Here is a 25,970-nt window from a genome sequence, read left to right as displayed (position 1 = left end):
ACCCTTATGTGCAAATCTCATTAAAAAAAATATATTGTAATTGTGTGTTTAGTTTGCCAGAACTAACTTACAACTTCTAGACACAGAAGCTTCCATTTAGAGATACCTGCCTTTCCTAAGCCTTCAGATTGAGGTGTTACTTGTTGAAAATGTAAGTAGCTTAAGATCTGTTTACTCCTGATTATATTTACTTATTTTATCATTGCATTTTTTTTCTTCTTCATTTTAAAACTATGCGAGAGAAGAAAACATGCAACAGAGCATACCCAGAGGCCTACCAGGGCAATTATTTTTGATGCTGTATAAACAAGATGATGATTGGCTACAGGAGACTAAAGTTTTGTAGGCCGTAACAGCAACTGCATACGCTTTCAAGCAAACAATTAGAACTTGTAGATACATAAATGGATGTGCACTGTCTACTTATATCTAAGCGCCTGCTACATTCACAGAAGAAAACACTTTCATTTGCCAGCATAAACTCCAGTTCTATTAAACTAATAAAAAAATAAAGGGGAAACACATTGTTTCTAGGATATGACAAAGGTTGCTAGATTTTTTTAAAGTTATTAATCCCAAAGTACATTACTAGTATGTATTAGATTTAGCATTGGCTGTGAGATGTCTCAGTTCTGCAGTATAATGATATATACTAAAAAACAAAAGCCCACCAAGGGAATCATTTTATGTATTTCAGACAGCTTTGCAGTGGGATAAATAAGAAATATGTAGCCCTCTTAGAAATTCAAGTTCTTCATGACGTACAATTCGCCAGGTGCAAGAGGCCAGTCCATAAACAGAGAGCAATTAGCCTTAAGAAAGAGATTTACACTGCAAAGCAGCTGACAAGTTGTACGTGTCAGAAAGCCTTGATGGATCTGTTCACAAGCATCAAACGAGATGGTCAGCTTCTTCTGCAGATGTTTGCCAGAGGCTCAAACTTATTTTGATCCATAACTCTTTCTGGAAGTATCCCACTAAACTGTGTAATATGAACAAGACTATAAGATGAACTTCTGGTAAGAACAAAGGCTCTCTGAAAGATAAATACCAGCACTGTCAAAAGTACTACATAAATCTCCATGAATGAAATCACACTGCTAAAATAGTGAAAAGTAGTGACACAGGGAAAAAAAAGTGGTAGAAAAAAAACAAAAAGAACTTGCCTATTATGTCACCAGCTATAGCATCACTTGGATTTGGAGAAGTAAAAGGATATACAGGAATACCTTTAAAACAAAAGAAATGATAAGGTATATTTGAAATAGACACATTTATTTCACTAAAAATCATGACAGATCATGAAGCTCTGTCCTGTCAATACAAAGAGCATGATTAATTAATTAATTTTAAATTAATCAATGCCATTAGATTTCATTCTATTACCATTTTCAGTAAATGGAAGCACTCAGCATTTCTGTCACATCATTTTTCTCTTGTGTTTATTTTCTTTGGATCTACTAACACCTTTCCCTCAACCACTTAAAAAATCTGAAACAAACTGTAACCCTTCCTTCATGGCTGACAGCTTTATACTCTGCCAGGAGGGTCTTTCCAGCATTACACTGGCACTGTTTTAGAATTATTTTTAATTATTTTAGAATCTTCTGAAATGCCACAAACTTGGTTTATTAGGCATACAAGTTCCAAATCCTTGGAGGCCTCAAGGAAAACACACAACCACTTTCTCCCCCATCTCTCACTAGTCATGTTCTACTTCTTAGTCCAAGTGAGTTATAGGCTCCAGCTAGACTCTCTGAATGCCTTAAATGAATTCAGAATTCTGAATATGAAACACAATATGTTTTGTAAAGTAAACCACACTATCTTCAGTGTTACGACAACTGATTTATTGGAACGTGTATGCTTGAGAATCTGAAACGCCAGATGTTCAAATCAAACAGTTCAACCAAACCAACTGTAATTAAAACAGCTAACTCTTTAAAGCATGTTTAAAATTCTGGAGAACAGACATTTCTATTTGTATACTTACGGATACAAAATGGAAAACTATAGAAACCATCAGCACAGCGTTCACAGCTTTCTCCCTGGAAATTCTGCTTACAGAAACAGCGGCCAGAGCCTTCTTCACAGCCCTCTGCATGCTCTGAGTTACAACTGCAGGCTAAGCAAGTATGATAAAATAAGCACTTTTGGAAAAGATTTGTCTTCTACAGCAGTGCACAATGGCATTATGATGTCATTTGCAATTGTGAATGTGTCATTATTTAAAGAATTAACATTCGCATTCTGTTTCATATTTTCTGAGTACTCTAGATCACAGAATTAATCTTTATGGTATCCCTTAGAAGTAAGATCTATACCATTTTCTTAGACTGTTTAATTTTATTTTTTTTTTTTTTAATTCAGAACACTGCACGTTATTGCTCCACAGCACTGCAGCATCTGTCCTTTCTGTGGCTTCTGCTCCTCTCTCTCCATAGTCTAGGCGGAGCACCATGCTCTTGTACACCTTCCCTTATGCACCACATATGACATTATGGCAGCATTCCCACAGCTCTGCTGACCTCCCATTCATTTCAATACCCAAACACAACAAACCATAGCTTCCTCCTACTTGTCACAAAGTTCCGTCAGCCTGTTTGTAATTTAGTCCTTAGTTCTTACCTACACTCACTTCATCTTTTTTAAATGCTATATCTCTCATCATCTTATTGCATTATTATTGCAGATGCTAGGTTGAGCACTAGATAGATTAGGAGTAGTGACCCTTATCACCTTTGGAGCTATACAATAATATTTTCAAGCGACCAATAGCCAAAAGATACTTTATATGTATGTCAGAGAACTAAGAGAAGCAGGGTCATGAGGATATGAGCTGAGAGCGGTTTCTCAGAGGTTATGCCAGCTCACTGTGGGGTGTGTAGCTGGTCCTACCGCCTCATCAGCCTTTTATGGCTTACTTCCTCCTATTGTCCTACTACTAGTCTGAAGCTTTAAGTTCATATGACACATACACTGAGAAGATTATCATTAAAAGAGTCGAAAGCAACACAGGAAGACGTTTGCAGTTGTTTTCCAACATCTTTTGGACATTTTTTTCTTTACTATGAGATGCCAAATAGAGAAGGACTTACGTATACAGCCATCAGGAGCTCTTGCTGGAACACCATATGGACGGTAATAACCTTTTGCACACTTCTCACAGTTAATACCAGCTGTATTATGCTGTGCAAAATAAAACAAAAGGAGAATATAAGATAAAAAGGGGAACTTGGAAGGAGAATTAAGAAACAATAACATCCTTAACACTGTCTCTATACACAACTGCAATAAAGACATCTGTCATTTGGTGTTCTTTAACAACGTACAGCTTCCTAAATCACAGTATTCTTACATAAAGTAGCTGAATTTTAACTTTAAAACATTATGAAAAAGAGCTATTTAACAAAAAATTAATTTAATTCTAGGAATAAAATTCCCTTTTACACTACCACCAGATATTCGTTTATTTTTATACAGCTTTCTTATTACTATGCGTACATCATTCAGACAACTGCATCATTAATTTTTCCTCATATTGTCTATTACTTCTTGAACATCCTTTATCCAAAATCAGCAATATCAAGATAAACCAAAATCTGATCAGTCTACAGGAAACAAAAGAAAAAAACACAAAACAGATCTACCATTAGAAAAACATACTACAAAACATCTCTGTAAACTTGTTTTAGACACACAGAAAAACCATCATAAGTAAATTAACCACAGCAAAAATACATATATCTCCTGTGAACAACGACCTAAGTGTATTTCAGCTCTTGCACTAAAGCTCTCTCTTGGGGTGAGGGTGGCAGGAGCATGCAGCGGTGATGGCATGCAGAAGTTGAGCTGTCACAAGGCATTCTCGTGGGCCCATTTGTGTCATAAGCAGGGAACCAGAAATGGGGGTAAACTCTGCCCTGGAACAACAAAAGCAGCAAGCACCTGCCCCCAGCTCCCACTTGCTGTTCACTTCCTTCTCAGGGAGTGTTGCAACATAGGGCTGCAAAGAGGGACCCAGGACTTAATGGGGCAGCTGCCAGGGCAGTTCATTAGCAGGGCACCCAGGACGTTGCTGTTTGTGGTTGGTGTTCTCCATTTGTGCAATAGTTCTGGGTTCTGCTTCCAGCTCTGCCAGGAGCTTCCTCTAACATCTTCAGATCTGAACTACTGCTGAGGAAGGCTAATGCCAGATTAGGGGAGGTGATGCTCACATCACACAGCAGATGGAGATACAGTATTTGTTGTAGCACTTAGACCACAGAGTGGCCCAGCAACTCTGCTCAGGACTGTAGGACTCCTCTCAGAGTTGCAGGATGCCACTGTCCAGGTATGGGGCTGCAGAGAGTGTCTGGACTTCTCCCTGGTGCTGGGGCAGGTGATAAACCTGTGCAGAGCTTGTGGATAAGGATCAGAGGATGGCCCAGCCCAGCTGATGCTGCAGTAGATGTCTGTTACAGAGAGCCTGAACAAAAAGGCAGATGAAGCCTTCTTTAAGCAGCTAGAGAGCGCCCTGCAATCACAGGCATTGGTACTCATGGATGACTTTAACCATCCCAATATCATCTGGAAGGGCAATGCAGCTGGGTGCAGGCAACCCAGAAGTTAGTTTGAACATATCAAAGGCAATTTTGGGATGCAAGGACTCATGAGCCACTTACAGATACTCTGTTCAAAGTGACACCGACAAACAAGGAAGAACTGATAGAAGATGTCAGGCTGAGGGGCAGCCTTGGCTGCAGCAACCATGAGACTGAATTTTAAAATCCTTAAACAAGTAAGCAAGACAAATAGCAGAATTACAATCTTGGGCTTCAGAAAAGCAGATTTGGGCTTGTTCAGGTATCTGCTTGGTAAGATCCTATGTGAAACTGCACTGGAAGGGAAAGGAGTCCAGAAGAGCTAGTTTACTTTCAAGGACAGCCTCCTTAGCACAAGAATTGCCCTTTCCAATATGCAGGAAGTCAAGCAATGAAGGCAGAAGGCCAGCATGAATAAATACTGAGCTCCTGATTGATCTCAAACTAAAAAAAACTACAGAGAAGCTGCAAGTAGGGACAAGCTACCTGGGAGCAATACAAAGACATTGCCCATATGTGTAATAATGGAGTTAGAAAAGCCAAAGGTCAGCTGGAGTTAAAATTAGCAAGAGAGGTAAGAGCAACAAGAGAGGTTTCTCAGAGGTGTACAGTAATAGGACAAGAAGCAACAGACACAGATTGGAACATGGTAAATTCCAATTAAATATTACGTGGAAAAACATTATCATGAGGGTGGTCAAACACTGAAGCAGGTTGCCATCAGTGGTTGTGGGATCTCCAGCCTTGGCGATGCTCTAGGCTTGACTGGACAAGTCCCTGAGCAACCTGCTTTGTGCAGGGCGTTGGACTACGTGATTTCCAGAGCTTCTTTCCAACCTAAATTATGCTGTGATTCTGTGTTTATTCTCTCTCCTGAAGCTGTGAAATGGTTAAAATAAGATAGACTGTGGAAAATACAATACTCAATACTATTACTGTCTGACACATTCAATACTCATTCAAGCATCCATTTCTTCTGCTTTTTTTTTTCCCCTGACATAAGCAGGAAAAGTAAATTAAAATCCATGTACTTTGCTGATGAAAAAAATGCTATAATTAGATTTATGGAAAACTCATTTAATTTGGCATAACTTCTACAAAATTAGGTTACAAACAACTAATATCAGTCACATAACCATAGACTCGTAGACTTACAGATTTAGATTAATTTGTTGGGTTTTTTTTTTGTATCCTAGAAACAATTTAAGAAAAATGCTCTTTCATGAACAAAGAACTGACAGAAAGGACCAACATGATAAATCTGACCAGACTGCACGAACAATTTCTGCACAGAAATATCAATTGGAAGACAAAGAGCATTTCTTTCACTCATGCTAGTAAAAATAATTCTCTCTTCTGACTGCTTCTTGGACAATATCTTATTATACTGTGGCAATAAGATGAAAAACACACCCTATACATTTTACTGGACATACCCTTTTTTGTTGCTTAAATACAGCTATATTTTAAATGCACAGCATGGTAACATACAAATCATTATATGCAGGTGTCATAGGAGCATAGGCTTGATGACAATTTTCCCTCTGAATTACATTCTGGTCAGCTGTTTGTTATTGGACAGACCTGACAACAACAGGAAGACAGTCTTTTAAATCGGTATTTAACTGTATTTAACCCTGAGATTATTGAAACAACGACTAATTTAGATTGGAAGAGACCTCAGGAGGTCAGGTGGTCCAATCTCACTCAAAGCAGAGATATCTCCAAGATCAGATAAAGTTCTTTAGAGTCTTGTATGATCTTTCCTGAAAGTAATTAGTCATAGTAGTATAAAAATTCCTTATGATGAGAGACATTCCTTCTCTTTACAATAATATATTAGTCATAGTGACATACAGTGTAAAGTCTCTGACTCCAAATTTACATTTGTTGATTCAAACCAACTGAGTCTCTAGGATTGTTAAGGGGCTGAAGCACATGACATGTAAGGAGAAACTCAGTAAATGGCTTTGGTTGACTTGGAGAAGAGATGTTTAAGGAAGGTGGGTACCTAGTAGCAATTTTCTACTACCCAAGAGTGGGTTACAGAGAAGACAGAGACAAGCCTTCTCCGACATGCACAGCAGGACAAAAGCCAATTGTCACAAGATGCAACTGGGGAAATTCCCACTGAACAGTAGCAAAAATCTCTTTACCATGAAAGTAATTAAGTGCTGTAATAAATTACCCAGAGACTGAGTAATCTCCACGCTTGGAAATTTTCAGAAATCAGTTGTATGTTTCTTTGTGCAAACTGATACAACTTTGCACCTATTCATGCTTTGAGTGGAGCACTAGTCTAGATGACTTCCAGAGGTCCGTTCTAAGATTCCATATGTTTTCAATAGCAAAAATTTCCTTCTTGGTATAGCCTATGCCCTCCTTAGTCTTTCTGGTGAGGCAGAGCTCTCTGTGTTTTGCTTCAGTAAAGAACCAGCTGGACTGAGTCGGTGTTTTATTTAGGAAATTTTACTTCCCTTTATTAAGCATGGAAACGTCAGAGTTCATAACAGGAAAGGGGATTTTTATAGTTCATTTAATTGTTGTATTGTGTGGCTTTATTTGAATCACACAGGACTGAGTGTAAATATAATTTATGTATCATTTGTTTATTAACACGCAATGTTGTATGATGCAAATTACTTTCAGACACTTTTTTCCCCTGCTTTTGAGTACAAGTAGCAATACCAGAGGAATGGAGCTATCTAGACTGGTCAGCCTCCAAACTGTCAGTGTGGGCATAGTGACACTACAGTATCCCTTCTTCAAATGCCATTTATTTAAACAAACCAAAACCTTTTTACCTGGCAGTTAATGCAGACACCTCCACCTTCATAATGCCCATGAATGTTTAAGCTTTCTCGACGCTGATCAACGTCAGCATCATAGTAGCAGTCAGTGGCATGTCCATAGCAATTGCAGGCTGAAAAAGTTAATATTCCAAGTCAGCTTTCATTGTGATGCTGGAATTTAGAAATGTAGCAGAGGTGAAAAAGAAACCTAGAGTATTTATTTATACATACACTCATGTATTTGGAGTGTTCTCAAGTGCACATATTTACTTACCAGCAACTAGATTTTCACACCAGAAACCTGGGAAGATCATCTAGACATGAGGAAAACATGTACTGCTAGGTTTGTCAGAAGAGTCAACAGTTGTACCATTTCAAAACCATATATTTATACATCAAAGCAGAACTAGGAAGCTCCAGAAGAGTGGTTTCAGCAGTTTTTTTAAAAATAATGAAAAATATGTTCAAATGCTTTTTCTATTTTTGCACATCCAAAAATACATCCGGGCTGAAGCTGTGTGCACTGAAACTTTGTTTCAAATAAACAGTTACAGATAAGATATACATATTTGTGTATACGAAATCTTACGAAAGAAAAAAAAAAAAAGCTGAAAGCAAAAAAGGCTTCCGTAAACACGTGGTGCTAGGTGAGTTTTAATTATAAGTGTTCCAGCACTCCAGGGAAACCCTCCTACAAAATTCCTAAAGTTACAACTTTATAAAGCTATGACTTCACACTTGGGAAATCCTTCCTTCATCTGGACCAGGGAATAAGATACTCTGGAAGGCAATGGATTCCTGAAAGCATGTCAAAACAAAAGATAAGAGCCCTGGCCCTACTTTCTTCATGATATGGGAAGTATTTCCTTCCAATGTCACTACCAAATGCTCTTCAAATTACCTAGCACAATGGAGAGCACAACTGAGGGAAAACTGATTCTCTATGCCTTGCTATGGGATCATACAAAGAAGGAAAACTGGACCGTTTTGCATATCTCCTCTAGGTCTTTACATCTGAAAATCTTTGGATAAGGAAGCCTTCCCATATAAACTATCAACAGCACAGCTAAGGAAAGCTGTGGTCTATTGTCAGATTGCCTCATGGTCTGCTGCCAGGAGCCAGATAGGTCAAGAGCCAGGTTTTCTGGCTGGGTTTCAATAGCTTCTGAAGATCTTTGAGGGTTTTAAATTCCCCAAAATCTTCAAGGAAAACAAAACATTAAAAAATATATGTATTATTGATTCAAGATACTGAGTCAAAAAAAATGGAAGAAGGTAACAGGCAAAAAGATTGCTGGGAGTGATAGAGCAGAACAAAGATCTGATATTTTTGTTCACCCTCAGCCCAGCTGCTGGACAAAATGAGGATCCGTGCACATAAGTGAGTATTTCCCTTTCTCTACACTGCAAACAAAAGCTCCTTGGCTCTAGGGCCAAAACCTCTGTGAGCTACATATAGCTCACAAGTATGCCTATTAACAGTGATGGGAAATTATTTTGTCTGGTCCAAGTAACAGCATTTTCTCTTACAGGTGAACAGAAAACCCTTCTACCTCACAAAGTGTTTTCTTACAGCTCTGAGCCATTTGCTGACCTCCACTGCTCTAGAAAACTCAGAGCAAAAGATTGGCCCTATCTCTATCAGCTCCCACCGACCTCTTTCAAGCAGTTTCCCCACAGGGACCTCAGGCTGCTGGAAAGCTTAATGAGGCTGCTTTAATTCCTCCACTACTGGCTTCCAGGAGAAGAGGCCTGCACCTGGCCAACACTTTCAACAAATCACCTTAAACAGCTAGAAGCAATCCAAACTGAAAAGGGTATTTTTTCAGAGGTAGTTAGAAGCTAAGTTGTCTTGGCTCCAAATCTTGTAGATGATCTTTTATAAATTCATTCTTTTAAGAACATGACATTATTTATGCTCTTTGTCTCTCTCTCCCTGGCAGAAAGTATTTTTCTTTCAAAGAGGGGAATTCAAATGAGGTTTCAAATATTGTCCAAAAATTGAGTCCCAACACGCTTATCTCCGATCAAATGTTTTAATCATCTTTTTTTCCCCCCCAACACTCTTAGTGCTGCACTTTTGATTAAACAAGCAGTCTATTTATTCCTCAAACTAATTTTAAAGGTACATCTATTTGGCTTTCAGATAAGGTTCCCTTGTTAACCGTTTGTACCCACTGGCTACACTACTCTCAGGAAAGGCAGACAAGTTAAATTAGGCCAGACACAAAGGAGTCTGGAGGCTGCCAACACATTTGCTCAGAAAAGTCTGTGCATGGAGATGGCTAACACAGCCGCTGTTTTCTGACAGAAGGATGCAAAACACCCATGTGGGACATTACGTACCCCTTAGGAAAAAGAGGGTCCATGTGGTCGATCTTACAATATTACCTTTTCTTTACGAGTTAAATACAGGGAAGGTAGAAGAAAGGTCAAGGGGCTTCTTCAGCTTGACTATTCAATCTGTGGGTCTAAAGCACATGTGTGGATCAGACTCCCCACCAGGAAAACAAGTGCAACAGACACCTGTCAGCAGTGGCAGCCTTGAACAACCTCCCATAACAGCATTCAGATGACAGGAAGCTCAGACGACCCTGCTTATGGGTCCAAGTCAGGAAAGGCAGTAGAGCTGCATTGATTAATGGCTAACATGACAAGGCTAAGGCAGGACTCCACTGCCGAAAGGATTTTTCAGACCAAACACGGTTCACAGTTATTAGATTGTAAATTCAAGAATGTCTGGAGAGATGACATTTCACTTTGGTTCCTGAAACACTGGAGCATGCTTAATTCCCAAAAAACAGATTTGCTTCTAAAAATCTGCTTTATGACGCAGACTTTTGAACTGGGTTCCTTTACAACATCAAGGATGCAGTAACTACAGTGACATGAACAATGAATAACTCAGCTCCTCTTCCCAATGAAAGATAGCAAAGACTAAATTGTTACTTCTTACAACTCTCAGTTGCAAATTATTACTAAATACTTCACTGTTTCTTAAGGTGAGCTGACTGTATCTTGCAGTACTGCACTAAGTACTCCTCATTCCCTCCAGTAACAAACAAACAAAAAAAAGCCACATAGCTAAACACACAGGGGAGTCCCTCCCCTTCTGCTGACAGTACATGAAATCCAGAAGTCAGACCAAGAGTTCTCCCTTGATACCACTTAGAGTGGCTTGTTTGAAAGTTTAATCTATGCAGTCTCTACATTCTCAATACAAATAGGTCAAGGGGAAGCAACTTCCAAGATGCCTGTAATCTCTGCTCTGCTAGGGAGCACCCACAATTTGTCAGCAGGCAGCTATGACTGGGGAGAGATGTTCACTCAACATGCTACAGGAAGGTTTCCACTTTTCTCAAGCAATATTCTGACATCTGTGATTATTTTCATTGTTTAATGAGATGAGAGAAAAAAATAACATTCACTGCATCATTTAGTCTGTGTTACCGTACAGAAAGAATCTTCTCAGTTAAAAAAAGAAGTGTCAAAGCCTAATCTGTTAGTTACGGTCCATGAACATTGCACTATGGCTAATTTTCACCCACTTGTCAAAGTCCCTTTTAAACTCACGTATTTTTAACTACTCACGTTCACATATATTTGTGTTCCCAGCTGTTGCAGGTTGCCACTGTTTTTGATTATATCCAGGACAGCAGTGGTCACAGGTTTCCCCACAAGTGTTATGCTGACATTCACACTGAAACCTACAGAAATAAAAGCTTCTTAGTCTACTGAAACTGGATTTAAACTTTTTTTTTCTTAATTTTATTGCATCCCAAAACTTACACATAATGTGAAAAGGACAGGACATAAGTTCATGTGTAGAGAGGTCAAATAGTGATACTAGAATGTTTTAGAACTTCCCTAAAATTATTCATGATCAGTTACTTCAATCATACAATTATGAGCTTATTAGCACAAATGAGTTATAGAGAACATTTAGAACTGAATTCATTAGACTGGATTATGAAACTTTATGCTAGAATATTAAATCAAACTGATACATAACAGCTTACAATGTATCCTATTTTAGCTTCATTCCAAAGCTAAAGCTTGTTGACCTACAGCAAATCAAAATATTTATCATCTTTCTATGCATGCCTTCATCATTCTTCAGCTATGCTTTGCTTACAATAATTTTATTACTGTCTTTATGGAACCCTGATGATAACTTCATCTTGTTACATTTAAAATAGTTCACATTAATCGTTAAGAAAACATAGTCCATATTTATTTTTATTTAGCTGAATAGCCTCCATAACGGCAGACTCTCATTATGGGCTGGGTCTTACTATCATGCATAGTAACTGAGCCCCAGGAATAACAAGCAGACCTTGAGACTGGAGAGGCTTTTTCCAGCATTCCTCCGTTATCTGTGTAGCCTAATAACCAAGGGGCAACCTAATTTTAAAGTATAACCATTCTATTCTAGTAGATTTCACCTGTTCTGCGCTTACTTTTCTCCAGCATATACATCTGGAATGGAGGCACCCATTTGCCCAGTAACTCTTCAGTAGAAACCAATTGAAAATATCACATTATTCTATCAGTTTATTTCAATGCCATCATAGTTAAGAGCAAGAGCTGTTTTAAACCGGGGTCTTAAAACGTGTTTTGAATGGCCTGAATGCTCAGTCATTTTCCTAGAACAGATGAGCCATAGAGCTTGATCTAATTCCTTGTGAAATCAACATGGATATCATAAATTTCATAGGGAAATGGAACTTTCCTTTAGATTTCAGATAAGTGTGTGACCAGTCACTATCCCTTTTTAATTCAAGCTCGTTCATAGAAAGTAACATTTGTAAATGAAGGGTAAGATAATATATTCATTCATTAAAATGAACATCCTCCTGCTGCAAAGTTACTGAAATAATATTGATGTTTGCTAATAGCTCATGTGACAACGATAAGAACACATTCAATTACAGAATGTAAAGATAATTGTAAAATATCTCAGATCTACTGCAGATACAGAATGAATGCTTCTGCAACTATTTTTCTAAACAAATATTAGAGCCAAATGTCCAAAGGACCTTGACAAATAGCAAGCAGTCCCAAGTTCTGCTCCTACAAAATATTCAGGCAAAAAATGCAGGCTGAGTTCTACTAACTTTATGGCTGTCTTCCTCATTAAAATACTAAGAATATGATACCAAAAGTCATGTTTTTTCTTTTGTAAGTATCTTAATCGTCAATTCAGCTACAAGGAATTATCATCCCACTGACAACAGGATATAGTTCATTCAATTTCTGGTTTTATTTTTCTTTCTAGTAATATTCACAAGCATTAGATCTCATCTGAGTTCAGTTATAATGCTCTGTATCTCCAGAAAGTTCACTAACTTTGTTCTTGAATTGGCCTTCTAATTCCTGCTGTTGGGAAGTGATATCATACCATGTTTTCCAAAAGGAATTAAAGAATTTTAATGAATTATTAAAACTTACAAGCTCTTATTTCAGCTAAAATCTAAATAGAAGACCTTTTCATTATTGTATTTCACACAATAGCTCTTGATATGTTTTCATGTCAATCATTAGCAGATTCTCATTTTTTAAATACAATAAAAAATTCTTGTGAGACTACATTCTGTAATAAAAAAGCTCATCTGAAAACGTTTGTGGACTGTTTTTTTTTCCTGACATTAAATTAATGTGATGCTCACTTTACTTACTGGTATTGGTGTTCAGCACTTTTTGCGTTACATACTTCAGCATGGCCATGGCAAACACATCGACCACCAACACTGATGTCCTTTATACTGTAGTAATACTGTGGAAGAATCACAAGAAATATGTATAGATTTTTTCTTACTTGTATTATGGCAGAAATAGCAACTTCAGTTATTTCTACATGGTTATATCTTGATTATGAGAATTTTAAAGGCATGACCTTACAGAAGGCCAAAGTCAGGCAACCAATAGTCAAACCTGTACTTATGTCATGTCTCAGTATGAGTCCCAGCAAATCAAAGCCAATACTCACGGGATGCCTGATATCAACAGAACACAATTTTGGGCTTGTGTGCCTCAAACCAAATGCATACTGCTGTAGCTCTCCATTCCCCAGCAGCTACAAAGCCACCAGTGCCCAAGCTTGTTCAAAGCCAGCTTGACTATGGAGATGTACAGACACAACATCAGTTTGGGAGACTGTGGTCTGGTCAACAAGTAGGACACACTGGTAGGAGCAGTACAGTTTCCCCATTCAGTCACACAAGGTCACTAAACACTAGAAACCGACAGAGATCGGTGGCTCAGATAAAATCACTGTGACTCAAGATGGATTTGAACCTGTGACCTGAAGCTGAACCATTTTGTATCTCACTCTGATGCCTTGCAGGCATCCAGGCAACAGAAGATAAAAATTTAATCAGTTCAACTCATCAAAAAATCTCAGCAGAGTATACATATCAATAGTAACTTCTGCGTACATTCCTGTAGCTCAGAAGTTGTTTCCTTGCCTCCTTAGTGCACCAGGCAGAACAGAAAGCTGGTTGTAATTCTTGATCTCTATGCACCCCCAAAGACAGCTAAAGGGCCAGAGAAAATGCCACTGGAGGACAAAAAAAAAGGGTCAGAACGTTTTGCAGTTTTGTCTCCTGTGCTTACTCGTTCACAATATAGCCCCTCTAGGTGGTATAAACACTCTCTTATGTAGGTGAAGTTGGCTGGCACAGATGAGATGCTTTTCCAAGGCAGAGAGCTTTTGAAAACCTCTCTCTCTGGCTTCTGTAAAGCTACTTTGCTCTAGGCAGGAGAAGAGCAGTAAGTAGGTGGGATATATAGACTAGGAAATAAGATCTGTATTATTTTTCACTTTCTGAACAATCTCTACTCAAACATACTTGCTAATTTTTAACTGTGCCTACCATTTTCTTATTGTAAACAAAACCTGTGCTTTCAGTATTTTCAGCACAGCTAGAAGTGACCCTTTTGACTCCTGCCATCATACTTGACTGCTGTTTGGTTTTTTTTTAATATAGTAAGACTGTCGATAGTTACGTGCAGCTTTGCAGAACTATGCCGTACTACAAACAGTAATAGTCCTGTTATTGGTTAGTAAAAAGTAAAATTAATAACAGGCCAAAACAATTAATAGGCCAAATTGCCACAGTTTAGACATAAAACATTCCGTATATAATTCAATATGTCATGAACTCAAGCCATTAACAGAAGTCAGGCAGTTACTTGGACAGGAGAACAGAACTCGTCTGGTTTTCATCTGTTTCTCTAATAAGTTTAACACACAGACTTTCCTTAAGAATATTAACTCCTTCCTAGACTTTGTAGGTCTCTACAATGAAAATGTGTGTTCTCTTTTAATAATTCAATAAAAGACTTGTTGTTTTATTCAACTGTCCTACATCCCATGGCAATAACATCAGAACTTTCTTACATTAAAGCTATGCTGCTTGGCAAGTAAAGTAAATACTTGTTTTACATCTGCCTGTGAGCAACATCTTAACATTTACTTAAGACAATAAAAATACTTAATGAGAGTGCTATCCAGTAACTGGAACTGTTTCATGATTTTCGATGCAGAAACCCACACACTTCTGTAGTGCCTCACCCCAGGGTTTCCTCCAATTGTTACTGAATCTTCATTTGAAATAAAAAGGTCAAAAATAACAATACCATGTGAAGCTTTCAATCTCTCTCTATGCACCATTCCCCTGAGGGATCCAGATTTCCTTATATTTCCCCACTAAATGAGAGCAGGACTTTGGGTTTCAAACCCCAGGATAGCCCAAAGTCCACTAAAAACACCCATGTATCTCAAACAATATGTCTACAGATAGTAACTTTTGAGTAGGCCCTTTGATTCCTACTTCTTCAGAAACTCAAGTACCATTTTCTAAAATCTCTCTCTTTGAATAAATAAGGGAAAGCAGTGTAAAATAAGGCTGATGAGACAGCTCAGATTTCCGCATTGGCTCCTTATAGCTCCCATGATGCACTCAACTTCCTTTAATATTCAAAGTCAGTGAAAGAAGATAGCCTGTTACAAAATCATTACTTCCCCTCCATAACTATCTGCTATCCCAGTTACCTGCTCATGTCAAACAGACCTGGAGAAAATATAGGGATTTACAGGTAGGTCATTGTAAATACTGATTGTTGCAAACTTAAATTATTCAGATCATTTTTGGTCTCTAACATGATGAATATAGCTGCTGAATATACCTCTGTGAAAACAGTACTTACTCTACGGGTTACAGTAGGGTCTCGTTGAGCTTTTGATATCAAGTGTCCAAGAAGTGTATTAGTTCTGAGAAAATGAAGGCGGATGTTTGTTGCTTTTGTGAATTCTCGAAGACTAGAGGAATAAGTGAAGTTTTTTGCTCCTGGGCGACCATTTACCAAAGATACTACAATCTAAAAAAAAGGAAGTGTATTTTTGTTAAAACATATCAACGGCAAGTATCAGTAGTGGGCACAGAGCCAAACTTTTGAGTAATAACAGACTAAAAAGAATTACTATTGTTTCTGAGCATATTTACAGTAGCAACTACACATTTCATACTGAAACCAGAACGTCAGGAAAAAAAACATGTCTTGGACCCTCCTGAATTCTCATTACACATATTACACCTTAAAAAAAGAAAAAAAAAAAAAAGAAGAAGAAGAGTACCTCTATCTCTTTTGAAAGCAGTGGGTACAACACACAAAAAGAACACGTTTTAGTAGGGGGAAAAAAACAAACAACAACAATAGGTATGGTTACAAATAGTTACATGAACAGTTGATAGTGTCAAGGGGAGTTTTGCCTGAGTAAAAACACCAGGTTTTGGCTCTTTCCCAAAGCACATTTATTTTTGGGTTAAGGCACAAACATTCCTGGAAAATATTATTGTTACCAGGTCCAGTGCCTGGGAGCACATTAATGGTCTTCTTGAATAAAGTACACAGTGTTGCTTTAGAAAATCCTTTCACATGAAAGCAGGTTTATCTGACTTTCAAAACACGTGCTCCAGTACATTTTTTATTTTTTAAAGAAAATTAGCAATCATGAATCTCTATTAAATTAACAATCTAGTGTACAACCGAGTAAGAGACTTTCATTTATTTATAACCAACCAGATAACAGATTTCTATTTTCAAATAGCTCCTATAATCTGAAACACGTAAGAGTAGACTGGTGGCAGTTCTAATTGCAGTACAATTATTTTAGGAGAAGTCATATAACATGTAATAGGGGATGGTACCAGCAATAGTTTTCTATAGAAATTGTTCTTAAAATATTTTATCTGGAAAAATTTATGGATATGTTAATAGGCAAATTCTACTTTAATTTTAAACTACAACTCCAGATCCATATGCATAAAACTGGAGAACTCTGCAGGAGTTTAGATGTAGATTCTAACTGCATCAGACATAAAACAAGAATGTCAGCAAGAATGAACAGCACAGCGAGGAGTTTAACATCAATTCAGGTAACACAAGCCATATTTCTGCTTAGCAAGGATCAATGGCTAAAATCAGAGTAATGCTTTTGCAGGCACATGTACTACATTATAAACATGTAGTATTTTGCATATTTTTTCTTAAATAGATACTTATTCTTGAATGGTAAATATCTGTTTCTACAGCCTTTGCTCCCATGAGGAATTCTTGTGTAGTTAAGTTCTATTATGTACATTGAAACTATTCAGAAAATACAGTCAATATCTTCAAATGCATATGCATAAAGTGAGGTACCTAAACCATAATAAAGAATCTATACAGGTTGCTCTGAGCAGCCCCTGTCTCCTGGTGACAGTTACGAGATGTCAGTCCACTCTCCAAATATCTCACCAGCTACTTAAATGCTTGGTTATGGATTTATTGTCATTTCAAGCAATCACAGCTGAAAAAATACTTTCTATGTTTTTACTGAAACAGTGAACTTCCAAAACTGTTTACTTCCAAGATTACACTTTATTTTTCTAAAAGCACTTACCTCCCCATTTTCAAGAGGCACAATGCGAGAATACTCTGTAGTGCAAATGACATCATTGTCCCTCCTCACAGGAACATTAGCTTCCTTTCCGAAGCGTTCCAAACAATCTGCTTTGGAGTCTAGTCAAGTCAGAATAAAATTATTTTTATATATAAACAGAAAATATATAGTACTGTATATTCTAATTTGAATTAACAAAGAAATATCCCCTGTGCTTTAGGTAAATTCTCCCCCTTACCTGAAAAATAAAAAACAGTGCATAACTAACTTCCCTTAGTACATAAAAATGGAAACTTATAAAAACAAATCATTTCTTGTCCTAAGCAATTCAGTGGTGCCTGATAAGACACTACACAATCTTCCTAATGTCATCACACACACCAAAAAAAAAACAAAACAAACAAACAAAAAAAAACCATTTATCTACTCCAAGATTTTGTGCTTGTATTTGACTTTGACTTTTTCAAGGAACTCTGGAGTCCAATGGGATGGAGGACACTGTAGCTCTGATATACTAAAAATCAAGACAAAAAAGCAAAACAAAAAAATCCCAACAGACTGAAAAACATTGATGTGCCGAGTTACAGTTTCAAAATATCATGCTCATTTTTAGTTACAATCTTTTCACTAATTTATTGTGGACAACTAAGATAAGAGAAATGTATTTGACATTCACTGTCTTCACTACACTTCACTACAGTTGAAATCTTCAGCAAGACCAATGGTCTGATTTTCTTGCTACTGGGTGAATGATTAAAGAAACATATCTACAAAAGAGCAGTGGCACAATAATTGATACTTACGAGCAAAATATTGCCAGGGAGTGTAAGTTTTTCCAAAGTCCACTGATCTTTCTAAGATCCAAAGATCTGGACGAGGAGAATTTGCAAACTTGATGAGAATATAGGCAACATGGAAAAGCTGGTAACAGAACATGTAGAAATATTATCAGCAGCTTTTTGAACTCTATACAAGTCATGCAATACTAAAACTAATGCCAGCAAAACTCCTTTTCTTTTGTGTACAGTGAGAAGGTGATCTGCAGTTTCATTCCCATAGAAATAATAGTCCAGATTCTCAGCTGGTAGCCTCCGAGCAACTGTTAGCAACCTACTTCACCTGACAATGTGCTCCAACGCATTAAAAAAGCTGCAGCAGACCTCTGCTATAAGCCATCTGTTACCTATCAGAGTAGCTCTGTTTCACATCCAACTGATTGCTTGGGTGTGTTCATGGTCTATTACTTAACCTTGAGGAGTTAGCATCTCAATTCTTTACTGAGCTAAGATACGTTTGCAGCATTCTGGCACATTTTCTCTGCTTGTGGCATTCTAGTCATCTAACTGTGCATGGAGTCAAAGAAAATCACAATGGTATTAGTGAAAATGCACATATTCTTTACACTGGGGCTCCTTTGGCTGCATTTGATCGTAATCTGAGGCACCTGCTCCCTCACTACAAGAATCTTTCTAGATAACTTTGCCAATTCCCAAGTAGCAGAAGCAAGTCTCCCCAGAGTTTTATGTATGAAGTAACACAGGAGAGATTCTTATGCTGGTAGATCATTTGTTGTCTGAAACTGTTCAGAATACTTCATCAGTTCCAAGGCTGTCAAGGTCAAGTCCCACCTGGCTTCTTTAGGTGCTCAATGTGTTTCACAGAGATAGACCATACAGACAGAAAGCTCCTCAACACTACAGTAAATATGGATTTGACAAGAACAGAAATTTTACTATAAGCCTCTTGAGATAGTCCGCAGACATAAAAATCTGCACAGCTGTAAAATTACCACTACACAAATGGCTGAATACAGATTGAGCCCCAAGGGCTATCTAAAATTTAAACAACCACGATGTGGATATGAGTTGTCAATAAAAGAGAACAGATACTGAGGGACAGACAATACTCGAGCGCAGCTGCACTGGAATTTCTCACTCGACAGCAGAAATTCAGTAACTTCTGCTTGCAAGAGAGTCTTACTTGGTTAGGGCTCCTTTCAGACTAGATCTTCACACATCCATTCCGGACATCAACTTCTGAATATCAAAAGCATTCCCAAAAGAAAGGAAAACCTTCTCATAGAGGAACATGAGAATTCAGGGACTTCATGGAGCATGTTCTCATGACAGTACCTCATATCCCAGCAAAAGAAATTGAAGCTTTTTTGATGTGCATTCAGTTCATGCAGTATGTACAACTACAATCCAGGGCAACTGCCTGGTCTACACGCACTAAGGCATCACTGCAGCAGGTGCTGCACCTTGAAACCTATTTTAGAAACTGTTGACTTGTTGAATGTTGCTGACCTCGGTCAGTGGGTAGGATAACCAAGGGAAGAAAACCTCTCATGTTAGTGTCGGGATTTACCCTGCCAACATAACACCACCTCACAAGCACCAACATCACTTCCTGTGATACTAAATTAGGTAGCTAATTAGCCAGACAGTATCTACATTCAGGAAATGACTTACTAGGTAACAGTATCAAGCAAAATAAGTGTCAGTCATTCTGTTGACAGAACAGTTCTTTTCTCCAGAACTATTCACAATGACTGCACAGGTGGAACAATGTCCTTAAATTACTGATTGAAAATCTCCAAACCAGTGGTCAGAAACAGCTGAATACTTTAGGGACTGTAGCAAGATTTGCTCTTATTGAGTTTTTGATACTTCACCAATTAACTTCTGCTACTTGACTGGCAAGTTTCAGAGCAGGAATACTGGCCATTTAGACCCTATGTGTCATCCATTATGGCTATTCAGTGCAAAGTCTGGTATCCTCACAGGGAAGGGTAACAGTTCTGTAATTCCTAAAAAAAATAATGGTTTATGTTCTTGCTTTTCACTGGCAAGATCTCTTAAAACCAGGTCTACACCGGGCAGGCAACTGCCTATCCATAAATATCCTTGCTTCCCCTGTGCCTTAAAAGTCTTTAAGAATTCCATCCGTACATGCATATTAATAAGGGCAGACAACAGTCCATATGCTCACCAAACCAGATTTCATCAAGACAATTGTCTTAGAAAGCTCAGGGGGACACAAAAGAAGCACACAGAAAACACAGACCGCTCCTCCAGGATGCCGTTGCTTGTAGTCACGTTGTTGAACCGCTACAACAATGACCTTCTACCTACTCTCCAAAAAAGCTGACGGCACCTGCTTTAGCCTGTCATGCAGTTCTATTCTTTTTCTGAGATGCTCCTCAGACTGCTGACACAGGCAGTCTCGTCTCGTCTCGTAGCAGGTGATGCCTTCTCATAAGCATGAGCAAAATAGAAGCGGTGAATTCTATTTCCACTGTGTTTCCTCACTGCTGAAGAACTGAAACCTGAAACATGCTCACTTACCCATCAGTGTCACCCTGGACTATATCTTTCATACACATTTAAAGAAAACCATGGCCAAAATGAAGACACACGATAGTATTCTGTGTAACACAGCTGAATCACCATGTGGTGCCCTTCGAACACCTGTATGCCACATCTGCTGCGCAGTTGTGTAATTGATTTAAGCCTGTGACTACTCAACGTACGTGAAGCTGAAGTACTGTCAAATATGTGCATTAGATCAGGAACCCACTCCTCTACCAGGTCTGCCAGTGCTTAAAGAACTGCCTCACAGCACCACATTTGGCAGACTTCCATGGAAACCACAAAAGAAGAAAAAAAAATGTACAGCAACTTCAAACTACCGATGCACATGAAAACCTAAAATAAAATAATTTTTAAAAAATTGCAGACCAAGCAATAAAAATAACAATATATTTAAACGAAATAAAAATCATATGATTATGGTTAAAAAAAAGGTTTTGATTTCTTTTTGTTGCAAAGAGTTTAATGCATCCTTTCTTCAGTAACCTCTCAGTAGGGCTTGAGGCATTCCTACAGACCCAGAGACTTAGTAGTCAATCCTAACAATCAGTGTTTAGCAACCCCCCAGGCATAGATTTTTGCAGACGAAACTAATACAAAAACATCAACCAGAGAGAGCTGAACCAGACTTTTTGGTAGTTACCACCTGGAAAAGTAGCTATGGTAGAGGTGCAGAGAAAAGCCCATGTGTGGGCAGTATACGAGAGGCATTAGATCCACCGAATGTGTTCCGCACTGTTTAATCCCGTACATGTAAATGCAGCAGTGCTAATGTTACATACACAAGTGACTGGAGAAGCTCCCACTGCACACCACGAGGAAGTCATTCTTTGCATGTTAGCCTCACCTTCCCGGATGCAGAAGCCAGTAATGAGCACAGGGTTTCCAATATTGTTCAGTTAGCATTGTGCGTGTTGTACTCACACCACTTCTTAATTTAACCAGCCACTGACACCGAGAAGCTATGCTTGTATTTAGTTGTCTGAGTGCCTGTGAACATGCCTCGCTGTCACAGCTGGAGATGTTAAGTCCTTTCTCTGTGACAGAGAATGTGCAGGACCAGAAGGGAAAAGTTCTCCACATTTCACAGGCAGTATTCTGGGAAGAACACTTCTGGAAATGAAAGGGTAGTCTATTGTCCAGGTTCTTGGTCTTTTTGCCAAGATTGCAGGCAAATACATCAATGATTGTCAGTTACAATCCTGAAATTTCTCATTCAGCCACTTTTCCGTTGGGAATTGGACAAAGACCAACTCAATGCTCATAATTATTTCTTACATACAGCCTATTTCTTCAAAGAACACTGAAGTTATTCATATGGGAGAGGATTTGTATGGTTCAAACCTCAGTTGTCCAGGAGATAAACATCCCCTTATGAAGGCTACAGTGCAAAGTACAAAGAACACAGTAGGATTGTCAGCACTGGAAGAAAACATGGGGAAGTGTGGAGGGTTGAAGGCTATCATAAAGGCTATTTTACTACGTTGAGTTGAAAAGTAAGGTAGTTAGGGCAACACATCACAGATGAAAGTAACATGTAGGAATGGACATAGGTAGGAAGGTGAGAGAAGACTTACAGACATTGAGGGAAGGGAATGAGATCAATGAGTAAGAACAAAGATCTTCCTAAGAGGATGCTGAAGAAGAACCAGAGGAAGATAGTGTCAGGAAATCTAAGGAGAACAAGCCTTCAAGTATCTTTCTGTAGGTTCTAGGAATAAAACGTCTCAATACCAAATACACAGAATAATACAAACATAAAAATAAAAAAATCCAGCCATTCAAAAGGTCTTTTAATTAAATCTGTAAGAAAACACAACACATTGACTACTTCTTAAAGCATGTTTCATACATATGTAAATCAAATCACATGTTTATGAGCAAGAAATGGTTTATTTAGGGTGTTTCCCTGATTAAATCTGGCAACTGGGCTAAGAATGTGCTTGTAGTGGGAATGAGGAATAAATGGAGCATGTTCCAGTACATGTTTACATGCTTTAATTGGCAGATGATATAAAAGCATAAAGTCTTCCACAGGCCATACCACTAATCTTAAATATATGTTTCAGTTTCCCTCTCTCCCTACAGAAAGTAATTCATTTTTCATCATGCACTATCATGCTATCCTGAACCTTCATCTTCTACATCTAAACATAGAGTTCAGAAAAATAGCTGGGGGAGTATTAGTGTAATATTTGCTGAGCATTAAGAAAGCCAGTGATGACGGCACACCTGCTAAAGTCAGGCAATCCAAAGAGTCAGGGGAACAGCAATGAAGTTCAGTCAAACATTCTGCATTCAAAAGTTTAAAATATGTTGAAAACTATGTTGGGAAAATCTGGACCAATTAAAGGTATAAGTGAGTCTTCATTTGATCCAAATATTTTAAACAAGTCAGGAATAGCCACAGCATAAGTAGGTATGTTAACAGGATGGAGAGAATGCCTCAGGGATCAACATTATAATTATTATTCAGAAGGGCTGTGATTGATTAGAATTATAACTGTAGTAGAGAAAGGCAGAAAGGGAAGTAAAGCAGAGCTTTTGCTTTAAAGTTTTTGCTTTTTCTCATATTACAAAGTACAACAGAATGAGCATTCTTCTAGCATAAAGATTTAAGATCTTGAAGAGATTTTGACTGTCAAAATCATCCCCAGTTCTTGTGAAACAGGAACAGCAGCGGGTGGGTGTTCTAACGCCATGTTAATGAGCTCTCAAACTTTCATCATGGTGCAACTACTCAATTAAATATTGTCTTCAGAATACTGACAAAAGGCTCTACTGGGACTTACACTCTGAGTCTTAAAGATATAATGGCAGGAACACAGCAAATAAAAACCTTCTGACATTCTGCTTCCTCTAATTGTGATTATTTGATGACCAATTTACAACTCAACCATTGCTTTTCTGCACACATATGTACCTTACTCTGTCATATTTTGCACATACATCAAAATGCAGAAGTATTTCCATATTTTGTTTGAAGAAGGTGTCTGATGTTAAAATAAAGAATATGACAAACAAACAGTGAGGAAAACTACATTTCTGATATCTTCCCGGTATTATAGCATGTTGTTCCGCAAGGTATTTAGGCACATATCTAATTTTAAGCACATTCATTTTTCTTTAAGGAAAAAAAAAGCCTTATTTCAGTTCATTTAAGGGGCAACTGCACTCTGAAAGTCTGCTTTTCTTGACTACTGAGAAAGTCTGCATGACTAACTGAGTAAGCTCTTAATTTTTAGGTCCCTGAAATAAGGTAAGGTGAATTGAGGTCTCAGTGTTTACCTGTTCACTTCAGTAGACTTGTTCTGTCACAGTATTTACTTTTCTTTTTTTATGATTAGTATTGTGCATTACAGAATGTATTTGGGATGGGAGAATACTAGGCAAAATGTCAAAACTGAATCTCAGGTTCAAACAGATCCTGAAACTAAGGTTTAACTGACTGAACAGATGTAAGATTATGTCTGTGAAGGGAAAAGCAAGAAAAAAAACACACCACACACAGAGGAATCCTAACAAACCACCCACCCTCACTCATCCACCAAATAAAATGATCCCTTCTTGATCACAAGTCCTGAAGTCATTTTGACCTACGTCTTGGATTTCCTTCATTTCACAGTAAGGGAGTTCGCAGTAACCTTTCCAAGTGGTACCAGAGTAAAGAGAAAGACAGAGACTCCTGCTGAGAAATCTTTTAATAACTCCTAGAATTTCAGCACATAGCTGGTCTCCAAGGAGTCCCGTGAGAAGAGGGCACTCAATCCACATCCTTCCTCTGAAGGAAGGAGATTTCTCAGAAGTTTACTCAACCCATAACAGATTAACTGCCTGTCAGTAGTTCTTCCAATGAAGCTAACAAACACGGTGGTAACAGTAGCGTTGGATGGAGCAGCTTCACGGGTGTTACACAAGGTTTTGATGATGACGTTCAAGTGTTGGTCACAAATACGCTGGATTATACTGCAAGGCAAATTACAGACTTTAGTCTGTAACCTAAATCCCTGTCTTGCTGAGACCACAAAGGATGCAAGCAGCTCAAAATGAAAGATCTGCTTTATTGGAAGGTGATTGTCTGCCCATGCCTATTCATAGCAGCACCATGCTCTGCATTCAGTGTCCCCCTACTCTGCATGCCCAGCCTTAAAGCCACACTTCTCTGTAATTCACTGGGGTGAATGACTAAGTGACTCAATTTATGGGAGCAAAAAGTATCAAGGGATGCAATGCCCCTCCACAGTGCATTTTACCAGAAAGAGTGCATTTTTACCAGAGAGAGATCAGACCATTGTGTGCTAGGTTAGTGTGGATACTATGGCCTAAAAATTAATCTGCTTATACATAACTCCTTTTTTCACGGTACAGTGGGAAAAAAGCAAACATGCATGTCATTCATTTAAACAATAAAAACAGAAATTCATGTGAGGCATAGGAGCATTAAAACCCCATGTAGTAGAAGAGGCAGAATGATTTGCACCTGAATCCCCAACAAAACAGCAGCTAAGTCTCGAAGATAATTTTTTCCTTTGTTACTGTTTTTCCTTGTTATTATTCTCTTACTAAATTGAAAGCCAATTAAAAAAAAAATCTTGCCCTATATATCACTAGTGTCAGTAAACAGTTACCACTGTCCAAAAAAACATTATATATATATCAGAGGCTGCAATATACATATATTTTTAGGCATATATTTTCAGCTGGTGTAAAATTGCAGAGCATAACTAATTTTACTGGATCAGTGCCCAATTAGGGCAGCTGAGAATCCAGCCCTATGACTTAAAAGCTACAGTTACAGATGCAGAGGCTTTACTGTTATCTATTTGCCTATCACCTGCAGAAGAGATACGGGTGATCATGTTACTGTCATCTTACTAATTCCTATTACACTGTTTTTGCTGACCCTTCTTTTTTAGGCCATGTTATCAATATTATCCTGTCTACCTTGAAGATCTTGCTGGACGATAGAGGAACCAGCAGGATCCCTGAGGCAAAAGCAGACTACAAACATTATTCTCAAGTTGTGTACATGGTAAGTGATTGTGAAATCTCTCTGTACAGACCCATGGAAAAGGAGAATATGAAATGTAGGAAAGAGCCCCAGTTTTAACTGGGCAATTCCCTCTGTAACCTCTGGTTAACAAGTTACAATGTCTGTGAAAGAAAGCACAGTCATTGAATCAGGATGATACCTGTGGCAAAAACACACATCCTTAAAATTTCCGAGGAAGATTATCACTATAATAAAGTTAAATCAGTTAACAAGAAAAAAAAATCA

General features: G+C 38.1%; 1 protein-coding gene across 3 annotated transcripts in view; it reads right to left on the bottom strand.

Annotated features, from left to right (window-relative positions):
- LAMA3 (laminin subunit alpha 3) overlaps window positions 1–25,970 on the bottom strand; it is a 114,842-nt gene that overhangs the window by 82,900 nt on the left and 5,972 nt on the right. For all 3 annotated transcript variants that reach the window (XM_048080046.2, XM_048080047.2, XM_066992863.1), the window contains exons 3-11: window positions 18,125–18,242; window positions 17,322–17,440; window positions 15,587–15,757; window positions 13,054–13,151; window positions 10,967–11,082; window positions 7,388–7,506; window positions 3,099–3,189; window positions 1,994–2,125; window positions 1,167–1,229 (exon numbers count right to left, since the gene is read on the bottom strand). In XM_048080046.2, coding sequence (XP_047936003.2) covers window positions 1,167–1,229; window positions 1,994–2,125; window positions 3,099–3,189; window positions 7,388–7,506; window positions 10,967–11,082; window positions 13,054–13,151; window positions 15,587–15,757; window positions 17,322–17,440; window positions 18,125–18,242 — 1,027 coding nt within the window. The remainder of the gene's footprint in view (window positions 1–1,166; window positions 1,230–1,993; window positions 2,126–3,098; window positions 3,190–7,387; window positions 7,507–10,966; window positions 11,083–13,053; window positions 13,152–15,586; window positions 15,758–17,321; window positions 17,441–18,124; window positions 18,243–25,970) is intronic.

Source organism: Anser cygnoides, chromosome 2, assembly GCF_040182565.1.
Source record: "Anser cygnoides isolate HZ-2024a breed goose chromosome 2, Taihu_goose_T2T_genome, whole genome shotgun sequence".
Classification (NCBI taxonomy): Eukaryota; Metazoa; Chordata; class Aves; order Anseriformes; family Anatidae; genus Anser; species Anser cygnoides.
Note: the sequence above shows the minus strand (reverse complement) of the source record. Positions and strands in the feature narration are given on the sequence as shown.